Source organism: Amphiura filiformis, chromosome 6 (assembly GCF_039555335.1).
Source record: "Amphiura filiformis chromosome 6, Afil_fr2py, whole genome shotgun sequence".
NCBI classification, from domain to species: domain Eukaryota; kingdom Metazoa; phylum Echinodermata; class Ophiuroidea; order Amphilepidida; family Amphiuridae; genus Amphiura; species Amphiura filiformis.
The window spans coordinates 57,099,636-57,112,323 of NC_092633.1; the positions used below are offsets into that span (position 1 = coordinate 57,099,636).

The following is a 12,688-nucleotide window of genomic DNA, read 5'->3' on the forward strand; positions in this document are numbered from 1 at the left end:
ACAGGATTTGATAGCCTCGTTCTGATATCTAAACTGCTAAGGAGTGTTCAGAAATTCTTTGGTGGGGGGGGCTGGTAAAAGGGAGGGGGGGCCAAAAAGTTTTGGACCTTAAAAGAGGGGGACCAAAAAGTTTTAGGTGGAAGGAAAGGGGGGCCCAAAAAGTTTTCTGCTTTAAAACCCAATATTTCGCGCGCTTCACGCGCATTGAGACCCTCAATATCACTTTTAACATAGGCAAGTTTTGGGTTTCAATGCTTTTGTTTGAAATATTATGGCACTTAGTGTACACATATCTTCTAATTAATATAACATTAAAGATGATCAGCAACATCTGTGTTGGTCTGAGAAATATTGGCACTTTTATCATAGAATGTTTAAGTATAGGCTACAAACATCATACATGATTATGTACCAATCTGATCAAAATACAACTAAATCAAGAAAAAATTGCAAATAAATTGGATTTCTTTGCACGTAAACTGCACACTTCAGTTTACTCTTTCTCATTGCAAAATTATTTTGTACACATAGGCCCATGGGTAGATTTACCATAGGGCAGAGTGGGTACAGGCCCAGGGTCTTTGGGGACCAAAACAGATACCTGTGTACATGTGCGTGACCAAATTAATCTCATATTTGACCATTTTAGCTTTTTGCATAAATTAGTTCCAATTTTAACAATATTAGACCATTCAAGCTTCAATATGGCAAATTTTTTTGCGCGGTTCGCGCATATTTGTATTATTTTGTACTATCATAATAGCCACAAATCCTAATTATGCTGATGTGCTTTTGAACCTCCAAATAAATCCTCTCATGATTTCATTTATCCCTGTAAAATCAGATAAACACCCTGATTTGGGAAGTATAAAATGAAAATTTCCTTGTGCTTGTATTTCATGCGCAATTGTCCCACCATTTGCCTCCCTCAATGTTAAGTATTAAGTATAATGTTTGTTATACGATAATGAGGGGGGGGTCAAAAACGTTTTGTCTGTCAAAGAGGGGGTCAAAAAGTTTAGCGGTCCATCGAGGGGGGGTCAAAAAAGTTTTCAAGCAAAAAATATGAGGAAGACCAGCCCCCCCCCCCCCCACCAAAGTATTAATGAACACTCCCTAAAAGGGGTGTTGTACATGTAGAGCTACATGTAAAACAGGAGTTGGACGCAGTCATATGTGTAATTGCAGATTGCGATTTAGCAGCAATTCGATTTGTCTGAAAGTCACGGTGAAAGCGTAAAAATGGTCCAAAAAGTTGTGGTTTTTGGTGCTACGGGAATGCAGGGTGGAGGGGTTGTTACAGCCCTGCTAAAGAATAAGACATTCAAAGTTACCGCTGTTACCAGAAATAAAAAGAGTGAGAAGGCAAAGGAGCTTGTAAAACAGGGTAAGTAGGCTTAATAAGATGTTCCTTTGCAGGATGCAGGATATTGTTTAGGCTTAGCATGCTTATGTTGATGGTCTAATAATTATTGTTTTGTTTGCTTTACTATTATACCTAGCTAGTTTCGTGATCTATATTTCGCAAAACTACACCCAGGCCTGTACGCAGGGGGGTGCCCCCCTAAATTTGGAAAAATATACAAAAAGAGTTCCAAAATTTCAGAATTTGCGAGCGTAGCGAGTAAAAAAATCAGGTTTTTACGCTTTTTGGACAAAAAAGGTCAACATTTTGGGAAGAAAGTTCACTTTTCACAAAATCGCCTACCCCCTTGGAAAAGAAGTCCACTTTTTCAAAATCGCACCCCCCCCCCCAACTGAAATCCTGCGTACGGGCCTGACTGCACCAGTAACTTCATGTTGTCCATTGGCAGGCCTACCGTATTGATTACATTTGGGGGTACATGTACCCTATTATGCGTAAACAGTGCAACCCTTAATAAACACTTTAATGCTGCTAAGGTTTGTACAGTGAAGATATAGGGGTGTTAATTTATAAACACTAAACACGTAAACATATGAAGATGTTTATGTGTTTTAACACAAGAGTGCTTTTTAACACTATCATATTTTTCACACGTTTTAGTGCTAATATATTAACACCCCCTTTTTAGGCTACAAGAGCAAGCCTTTGAAATTTGTTTCAGTGAATAGGTATATGCAGCCCTACTATTTACACGCACGTAGATTACTTTAATATTACCTTTATATAATATCAAACTCGTTTATTTTCCCTTTGTAACTTGTCAAAATACTGACCTGGCGCATATAATACGATTTAGGCTGAAAAGAAAGAATGCGATTCATACATTTTAAAGGTCAAGGTTTAGTCGCTTTGTTTATTTGTTGGAGTGTATTTTGTTTGTCAGTCGTATGTGTTTGTTGTTTGTTTGTACTTTCTTTCCTTCTTTCTTTCGTTCTTTTTCTTTCTTTCTTTTTTCTTTCTTTCTGAATTCTGGCTTTCTTTCGCCCTTCCTTACCCTCCTCTCTCTCTTCTCTCTTTCTTTCGTTCTTTCTTTCTTTCTTTCTTTCTTTCTTTCTTTCTTTCTTTCTTTCTTTCTTTCTTTTTTTCTTTCTTTTTTTTTTCTTTCTTTCTTTCTTTCTTTCTTTTTTTTTTTTTTATTTATTATTTATTTATTTATTTATTTATTTATTTATTTATTTATTATCATTTTTGTAACTGATTATTTATTTATTTATTTATTTATTTATTTATTTATTTATTTATTTATTTATTTATTTATTTATTTATTTATTTATTTATTTATTTATTTATGTATTTATTTATTTATTTATTTATTTATTTATTTATTTATTTATTTATTTATTTATTTATTTATTTATTTATCATTTTTGTAACTGATTATGTATTGACGATAGAGTTTTGTAGAATGTTAAAAAAATTGTTATTAATATAAAGGTTTATGCCCTACTTTTAACGCTTCCCGGCAACCTTTTCTAACTTTTTCTTGTGTTTACTTGGTTGGGACCACTCGGCACCGAAAGCGTTGTTAGTAGGCCTACATTTAGGCCTAGATTTTTGCAGGATATGTTAGTACATAAGCCCTAGATTTTTGCAGGATATGTTAGTACATTAGGCCTGGACTTTTGCAGAATATGTTAGTACATTAGGCCTAGATTTGTGGAGGATATGTTAGTACATTAGGCTTAGATTTTGTGCAGGATATGTTAGTACATTAGGCCTAGAGTTTTGCAGCATATGTTAATACACTAGGCCTAGATTTCTGTGTAAGAATCAGAATATGAAAACAATATTGAGGGCGTCTTAACAGGGGTAGCGCGAGCACAAAAAATCAACGGGTCAAATTTAATTTTTCTGGACCCTTTGGTACCTGCAAAACCAACATTTAAGGGGTCCAATGAGAATTTAAGGAGTCGACCTGTCCGAAATCCTAAACTTAGGAACTTGTCAAATATTCCAGTGAAATTATTAGTGTTGTTGGCCTATGGTGATTTGGAAGATTTACTGATCTTTTTATTTTTTTACTTTTGATCGACGATTCTTATACTGATTTACGCCTCAGTGCATCTTAAAACTAAGGAGTCCATACAGTTTTTATCGGACCCTTTGGGCACTTTCAACTTGTGAGTTAAGGAGTCCAAAATGGCAAAAATCAAAAAATAAGGAGTCCCTGGACGCGCAAACTCCTTAAATGCGACCCCTGCGTCTTAATCAGCAAAAATGTCAAAATATTGCTTTATAATACATGTACATATAAATATTGAACAACGGATTTTCACTTCAACTGAGCCTCGTTGTCTTAATGTCTTGGCGAATAAATACCGTCTTAAAGAGGAAGCTCCGCCAGAGCAGTTCTTCAAACCTGTCTGGTTATCAAATTAATCAGTGACACGGTTATCTCAAGTGCTAATTGATACAATGACATTAAAACATCAATTAGCATCTGTCAAATTCCAAGATAACCTTGTCTCTGATTAATTTGATAACCAGGCAACTTTGGTTCACCCCCAGAAGAACTGCTCTGGCGGGGCTTCTTTAAAGCGTGTGGGGTGGCAGGGCAGGATCGAGCCATATTTATTGTTCCAGTTTTAACCACCAAACCTGGGTACTTGAGTGTATACCTTCCTCACGTTGAGTTCGGTGCCTCCCAATTTTGGCCTGGTCCAGGGCCCCCAAAAAGGTAAATCGGAATAGACATGATATTGAACAGTGCTGAATTCCGACTTTTGACGGGAAGTATATTATATCCCATGATATATATTACTTATAATAAAATCCATTTTTCCTTTTTCTGTCTATTCCTAAGGTGCAAAAGTAGTTGAAGGAAACCTGGATGATCCGAAGTCTTTGTCTAAAATACTATCAGGATGTTATGGCGTTTTCGGAGTGACAAACTACTGGGAACTGCTTGACGCAAACAAAGAAATTCAGCAGGTGATTTATTATATAGCTTGAAGAAGTATTTAGATAAATATAGCTTCGATCCCAAACCTCATATTAATATTTTTGATGAAACCTCCTACTGAGCGTGTCTGTGTGTCTTTTTTATACGAGGATCATTCAAATAATCACATCTCTGTAATCACATCTCTGTTATCTTTCTAGACTATACCATAGTCGATTTTTGATAACAAAAATATGTTGTTAATCATGATGAATGCATTCAGTTGAACTCGAAATTATACTGATTTATTACATCAAAATACTAGTAAATGGTTATGAAAACGTTTATATAATTATATTATTGACAGTAACAGTAAAGGCTTATATTATTGAATGCAACATATTATAATGACACTTCAATACTGAACAATTCTGATTTTAGAATCAACCCGTTTATTAATCGCGAAAGCCCAAGTTAAAATTCGACTATATACTTTGCATTTTTAACAGGACTTTGACCGGGGACTTAGTCCCTAACACACACCGGGAACACACACTGTCAATCATACTTGTTTATCAATCCAAATTAACATGTTTAACCGCAAGTACAAAGCCTGCGCGTAGGCCTACGAGACACACTCATGCACTTTCTCCTACTCTTCCTGACTTTCCAAATGAAATGAAAATCGTCGCCTTTGAATCATCTTTCGTCTTCTGGCACAAACTACACAACAACAAAAAAACGTTACAAAAAAGACACGTTGTGAGCCATTGTGCAAGTCTGCTAAGAAAGTATTTCCTCCTACTTCATCATGATCTTTTACTATTCGGGTCCACAGGCGATTATGTAACTGAAAACAGTTGTTAGCAATATCATTGTACTCTGCAAGGTCTTCAACTTTGCATCCTTGCTCCAATAGAGGACATCTCATAGGTGATCCATGGTTTGTGGCTCAGAGCTGTTCAGTGATGCCACATACGCAGGTCAAAAGATACCACTTCTTGAGATTCGCTAAAATACGTTCCTCCTACTGCCAACACCATTACCCTTTTTGATGTCTTACAACAACATGACTTTTCTTTTCCATTATTTTCCTTTTTAAGGGAAAAAATCTGATAGATGCATGCAACAAAGCTGGCATAAAGCACCTGATTTTCAGCACCCTGCAAGATGCGAAAGAGGCAATCGGGAAAGAGTGCCCTCACTTTGACACCAAGGCTGAGATTGAGAAGTACATGTTTGCATCAGGAGTACCTAGTACAAGCGTACGATATCCTTTCTATATGGAAAACCTGTTGGGCTTTTTTATGTTTAGCGTGAAAAAGGATGACAATGGTGAATTTGCGATTGGTAAGGATTTCTACGCGTACATTTAGGACTTTTGTAGTCTTTAAAAGGTTATGATGCGCGTCAAACAAAAGTGTTGGGGTAAAGGGCCTTTATATAAATGAGCCCACCCGACCCGTTCCCTAATCTAGGCCTATGTCCGATCATGCAATTTTGCCTATAATATAGTATTACCCAGCATATTTGTGGTCAAGGGGGAGGTTGGGACAGTGGCGTAAAGTAAATCGGTTGCGCATGGTGCAGATCAAATCAATTTTGGTATTGAAAGCCACCTAGACCTATATACCGAATAAATTACAAGTGGTGTTTCAGATCAAATTTATTTTATGTTTCAATGAATTTCATGTTAATAAAGAAATGTTTTCATCTTCTCCAATGTCTTTACTTTTGAAGATTTGTCACTAGCTGTAGTGACGAGATTATGCACGCATTATTGGCGCTGTCCGCCTTGACGTATAAACTGTGTGCATATCGATATTCATCTTACGTCTTCTTTGATCGTCCTAGCTTAAGCTACTACAATATTCATGTTAATAATACCATCGTCGAGCTGATACACGGTGTATTGTAGACGCTGGAATGACTTAGCAATTTTCTTCTTTTTTTTTCATGCGGTAGATATACCTATGGAAGGTAGACTTATAGATGTAATCTCTGCCCCTGGAGCAGGCAACGCAGTGGCAGCTATTTTTGCCTCGCCAGACGCCTACATTGGGAGAACGGTCAGATTATCTGGAGATAGGAAAACTGTTCAACAATTCGCAGACATTCTCAACAAACATTTAGCTCCAAAACATTCAAAGCCGGTGAGGTAAGTAGTTACATAACCATATAACATTGCTGTTTGTTGAGATTGTCAGGATAATTAATACTAGAGAGATTGCGATGTTCGTGCTGCGTTGGCCGTGCGTTTATACGGCGTTCAAAACGTGCATACATGCTAGTCTCGGTACCAGGCTGAAGTGTGCTCCTTCGTGACCAACATTGAGTGCGAAACATTTGAAATTTAGTGTAGTAGTCTCGGATCTTATGTTGGTCTACTTCAATACAGCATGCTTTTGATTTTGGCTAAAAACCAAGGTTAACATGCAGCTTGAAATTAATTTTTCATTTCAGTGCTTCCCAAATATTATGGTTGCCAAAAAACAAATATTTGCATATATCATGACTTTATTTTCAAAATGTGACCTTTCGTGGTGAAATTTGTCGCGTTGCATGAACCGTTGCGTGACGCCTTAAAATGTAAATTTAAAGGTGGACCGTTACGTATACGTGCGTTTGTATCAAAAGGCAATTATCGCAATCTCTTTTTTATACAGCCGATCTCACACGCATTTCAATGGACCGTGCGTATGAATGAAGTCAAATTTTCACACCTCACTGTTGCTTTATTATAATGATTTCTTGCAAACAAAAAGGATATCCCTTTTCTTCAAATCGAACAACATAATTTTATATATAATATATTGTAACAAGTTAACTCCACGCTGCTGTCGACTTGGTTTCAAATATATTCAAAAAATGACCATATTTGGAATCAGCATGACAAATGCATTAAAATGGGTACAAACAAGCTTGGTTCAGTGATTCTTGGGATAGCTCTTGATATTTTGAGAAAATATCTCAGAACTTGGATCAGAGCATTAAGATACACCGTGTAGTGCAGTACACATGTGAGTCAGAGTGAGCCTATAATTTAATGCAAATTCTGATTTCTTTTCACAGGTTAAAGCAGATCAATTTTCCAAATCTGGGGATCTGGCCGTCATGTTTGAGCTTTATCAAAGTGATAAGATGATCCACGATGCCGCGCTTACCAAGCTACTTGATCCAACAACTATGAGCTTTGAAGACTGGGTAGAGGCTAATAAAGACGCTCTCGATGCACAATATCAGTAAATCTTAACAAACTTATGAAACATTATGAACACAATACAATTATTATACGGTGTTGGTATCCATTTTAAAAGATATATAGGGGATCAAATTAAATAAACAAGTTCTGGTACAGATCCTATATAAGTGAAAGTACTCACTAGATATATATTTCAGTTCAGAGGGCGCAACACTAAATCACTACGCATTTTATGTAACAACGAAATTCGGCTAATTGTCCATAGTGAATATGAGATTGTAGCGACCATATCTACCGACATGTTCACTCTAAATCACTTAATATCAGCTCATATGAAATCGACAAGTGTCTTCAATGATAAAATGCAGAAAAACACGTACATTTTATCTCAAAAGCAAATCTCTGTGGTGGATTAAGACAACTTCCGATTTTGAAATGTGAGTGGTGAGTTTAGTATGTTTTTAGCCCTGCTTTATTGTACCGCGAAATAGCGAAAAAGTCAACGGTCATCGATATGCCAACAAATGTTTTGTAATCTACAGAAACAGAGCTTTAATTTGATACCAAATTTATTTTACCAAGTATTGCAGGGACGCAGAAATGGCGCTTGAAGTAGGCCGAAATCACACGTTATTCTATGGGACGCTGATTTAGTGTTGCGACCCCTTCACCCTGCAATGACTGTAGTGTTTCTAGATGTCGGCAGTCCTTAGTGGCTGTGATGGTGTTGCTACGTTTATAGGTTGCCGTTTGAGATGATCTGGTCATAGATTCTGTCCAATTTGTATGCCCCTCTCCTCGTTCATGTTCATAGTATTTTTGCCCGGCCCACACCGACATCGCCCGGTTAATAATTACATTATACAGCAGAGACACTGAAATGAATACCCGGGATCGATACACGTGACTGTGCTATGCACGATTTGATATTCAGACGATAAATATTTGGATACCTGGGTAGAAAATGATGAATATCTCCCGTAATTAAATTTAGTCTAAAGAAGCCAGATTTTGTTCCTTGCACTTGAATATATGTGTTCAACGGATATGATAGTCGTTAGCTAGCGTCTTGAGAAAGAACCATTGCGTCTTGAACTCAAAAACTGACAAAAATAATCTGATTTTATATGTTCCGAACTATAGTGCAGCATATGCTAGCTGCACTCACTCGTGCAAGCAGTCTAAAAGCATATGACCATTGACCTCATAATGGCGTTTACATGCTCACTCACACACAGAGAGGTCAATTACCAGGCTATTGTCAGTAGCCTTAGTCGGGTGTCCCTCGGCTCGTTATGCGTCTCAAAGGTCGGAACAAAATGGCCATGCGTGGCTGTGGATTCAACCTACCATGGCGATTTCTGCCATGAAGATATCGGGGCGATGACACTGTGCGGCCTGCTCTTGATCCAGATGGCTTCTTTTATGCAATGCGTGGTTTTGTCTGCCTCTTGATCTATGATTGTTGCCTCGTCCCACCTGCCAGTTGATAACATGATTGCTGTCTGCGACGTGCTCAGTAATATAGCTAGGTATTGCCGATTTGTGAATTTGGGATGTGGATGACTTTCTTTGCGATCTTGTGGAACTTTTGGAACTTATTTTTTCGGACGAGGTGGCATACAAATTGGACAGAATCTATGACCAGATCACCTCAAAACGGCAACCTACAAATGTGGCAACACCATCACAGCCACTAAAGACTGCTGACATCTAAGATTCCTGATAGGAACTGAAATATATCTAGTGAGTACTTTCAATTCTATTGGATCTGTACAAGAACTTATTTATTTAAAGCCATATTATAACATTTGCTGAGGAGGACACCCTCACTGAATTTTTAAAATTCTTTTTTTACACGATTAGGCCTATATTGTACTTTATTAAACCAATATACCCTGCAAAAATCAAGACTCTAGGTGCTGTAGTTTTGTCAAAATCCGAGATTTTGAATAAAACGACGGAACCGGCGTTTTATTATTACGGTGGAATTATTAGTCGAACGCATACACGATGTTCATAACACACAGTACGTACACGGCGTGCGGGACGGTGATATACACAACAGAGGGTCGTACCATAACATGAGCGAAGGAGTGGTACGTATTGGCGACATGTGCGCTGGTAGTAAATTCCAATTTTCTTTGCTTTGCCGTAGTTGTTCGGCTCAAAAATAAAAGGCGATATATCTGACAGTAAAAGCTAACATTTTATGGCAAAGAAATGCTAATCTATTTTGCATGAAAATGTTATAATATGGCTTTAATTTGACTTTGAACGATCCTGATGAATCTTATCAATAATAGTATATCATTTATTAATTATATAAACTTACAATATTTATTTCCATATTTTTTCATAAATTAAACATGTTAATAGCACAGGGTGTCTCTGAAAGATTTGTACCGTCGCAAATCGTCATTTTCAGTATTTTAATTCCTGAACTAAACAAGATTGTATGATTTATACAATTGTATAATAAAACAGCTTTCATACACTCTTTAAATTTTGAAAATTGACTAATTCGTTCTTGAAATATAAGACTTTTAGCAATGAATGGTTTAATGCACATTCTTTTTGACTCGTGAAATGGATTCAAAATGAGGTGTGATTTTCAAATTATTATAAATCAAGAACGCAAGAGTCAAATTTCCAAATTCATAAAGTATGCGATAACTTTATTACTCCTAAAATACATTATTACACCTCATAAATATTCATGAGCAAATCGTGTCACTTTATTGGTCAATCGCAAACGGCACCACCTATTTCACCGTGCGATATCGGGAAAATAGGACCCCTCGGTACTGGCTATCATCCGTCGAGACACCAACCCATGATCCCACGCTGTCAGGCGTACCACGCCTGGATCCTTTTGGATCCTTTGGATCGTCTTGGATCCTTTTCTTGATGGACTACATTAATAATTGTAAAACTGGGTTGAGGTTTACATGTAGGCCAAACAGAAAATACGGTTGTCGCCAGGCGGTTTGTTTAGCCTGACGAATGAGTACCGACTGGGACTGAGACTATGTTCCTCATTTCAATATCGGGGAAGGCATTTTCTATCTGAAATGGCAGGGATGTGCTTCGGCCATGTTACGAAAAGGATTGCCTAGAAAACGATTCTCTTATAAATGCATCTACGCACAGTTTGCACCTCGATACACCCGAGTACACAGATTTTTCCAAGCACAGCGAATCTTGCCTCTACACAGTCTGTGTTTATACTACACGGTTGAGTGAATAGCATCATAAGAGCTGTGTAAGATCTAGCTGGTGACTAGTGGAAAATACGACATCTGTGATTGGTTTTTGACAAAACCCCGAATGTTCCCTTCATCCAATCAGAAAAGTTTTTATATCAAACGAAAAGTACCCCCGAGATTTCAGTGAATGTTTCCAGATTGCCTTAGAGTCTATGTTCAGACACAAGGCTGGTCCTGTTCATCTGACGATGAAATTATTCCTGTCGCTGTCGTGGTATTTAGTGTATCAATCAACTTTATTCAATAAAGGTAAAGATTTTAGTCAAGTTGCAAAGTGTATGGTTTTCATATGTCGTGCAGGGTTTGTATTTTGGAACCAAGTTATAACTCTTACCTGAAGACCTTGAATTACCAGAAAAACTTCGGTCGCAAAAATGCACCTTGCTCCAAAAGAGTTATGGCCCTCAAGGCCGGCTAAGCCCAGAGGTCAAATTTCAAAATCGATCAGAAAACCACATTCAAACAATTCAGAAAAAAGTGTATAGATTTAAAAGTCTACCTGCGATCACAGATTATAGAAGCTCTATCATCTGTGCTGCGATATGATTTTCAAGTATAAGCAATCAGGTCGCATTTACGACTCCGTAGAGGTTAAAACCAAAACCTGCTCCGATTTAAACTAAATATGGTCTCGAATTATTTTGTCTTGCAAAGGCAATTCAATTTATGAATAGTTTGAACTATCTAGGATGTAACGTTAGTTCGTTACATATGTAACATCGCCAATAGGTCATGGTCAATATTGTTTAATGGGTATTTTGGTCAAATGTTGTTCAAACCGTACAAAAGTATTCCTCTTGTATAATTATAATGGTTCTCCTGCGACGTATAAGCAAAAAGGTCAAAGGTCATAGCCTTTCACTTGGTTACTTATGTAACGAAGCATTCTAGTTGGTGAAAACTATGCTTTATTTGAATTGGTATCAAATATCATACAAATAGAGACAATTTTTTTGAAAAATCGGAGGGTTTTTATGGTTTTGACCCCTTTGGAGCACCATGCTGAATTCTGAATCGTTATCAGAACAATTTCTCTGATCAATTTGGAAATTTGACCCCTGTATGACTCTTCTAAACAAGCTGCATTTTTGCCACTCAAGTTTTTCCTTTTCTTTGATGTCAGATTACGATATTAAAACTGACTAGCTGGTTACCCATATTTGGCGGTTCTCGACTGTCGCGAATACCTGGCTGATGGTGACTGTACCCACCAAGTTTTATGCCCATACGACATTTTTTACTATTTTGACCTCAGATGACCCCTGGTAACCCCAAAATGACCTTCCAAAATTTGGCCCTAAATGTTGACTGTACCCATTAAGTTTCCTGCTCATACGACATTTTGGTGTCGATTATTCATCCAGCAGTTCAAAATTAACAAATCATAGCAAAGTGGGTTGCAATATTATTTTTTTGTTCCAGTATTAGATTTAATTTACCAAATAATATTATGCAGATAATGGTGCATATTTTTGATATATTATCATAAATTACCCACAATTAATCTTTCTTATACGTCGACATTTATAATTAGCCGCAATCTATCAACTTTAAAGTGATTCTCACACCTTTCTTAATGGTTTTAAACGCATCCGTGTAATTGGGAGTGGTGGGTGGCAGAAAAATTCTATATATGACTTGTCCGCATCAATGTTGACGGAATAATACGCACGCACAAACAGGATCAAGCCTTGCTAAATGCGATCGCTGATTGGCCCAACGATCGCTGATGCTACCCATGCTAAACAAACAGACGAAACGCATCCATATTGATCTTTTAACAATAATCTATCGGGACCGAACCATTATTTCCGCAGGGGTCAAAATCTGGATTTTAACCGAAGAGTTCAAAACGTTATTTTATGTCAAATGATTAAAAATTGATATTTTTGAAATTTAACAGTCCTCGA

The 12,688-nt window shown here is 37.1% G+C and overlaps 1 protein-coding gene across 1 annotated transcript; it reads left to right on the forward strand.

Annotated features, from left to right (window-relative positions):
• The first annotated feature begins 1,133 nt into the window (after nt 1-1,133).
• Nucleotides 1,134-11,039, forward strand: LOC140155701 (nmrA-like family domain-containing protein 1). Its single transcript, XM_072178633.1, has 5 exons — nt 1,134-1,387; nt 4,230-4,357; nt 5,411-5,657; nt 6,273-6,465; nt 7,380-11,039. The coding sequence occupies exons 1-5, from the start codon at nt 1,243-1,245 to the stop codon at nt 7,450-7,452; spliced, it is 786 nt and encodes a 261-aa protein (XP_072034734.1). The 5' UTR covers nt 1,134-1,242; the 3' UTR covers nt 7,453-11,039.
• Nucleotides 11,040-12,688: the final 1,649 nt, after the last annotated feature.

Excerpts from the sequence above, each read along its gene's own strand:
- LOC140155701 (XM_072178633.1), top strand. The coding sequence starts at position 1,243 with ATGGTCCAAAAAGTTGTGGTTTTTGGTGCTACGGGAATGCAGGGTGGA. Across the intron at positions 1,388-4,229 it reads AAAGGAGCTTGTAAAACAGG|GTGCAAAAGTAGTTGAAGGA; the intron begins GTAAGTAGGCTT and ends TCTATTCCTAAG. Across the intron at positions 6,466-7,379 it reads AAACATTCAAAGCCGGTGAG|GTTAAAGCAGATCAATTTTC; the intron begins GTAAGTAGTTAC and ends TTCTTTTCACAG.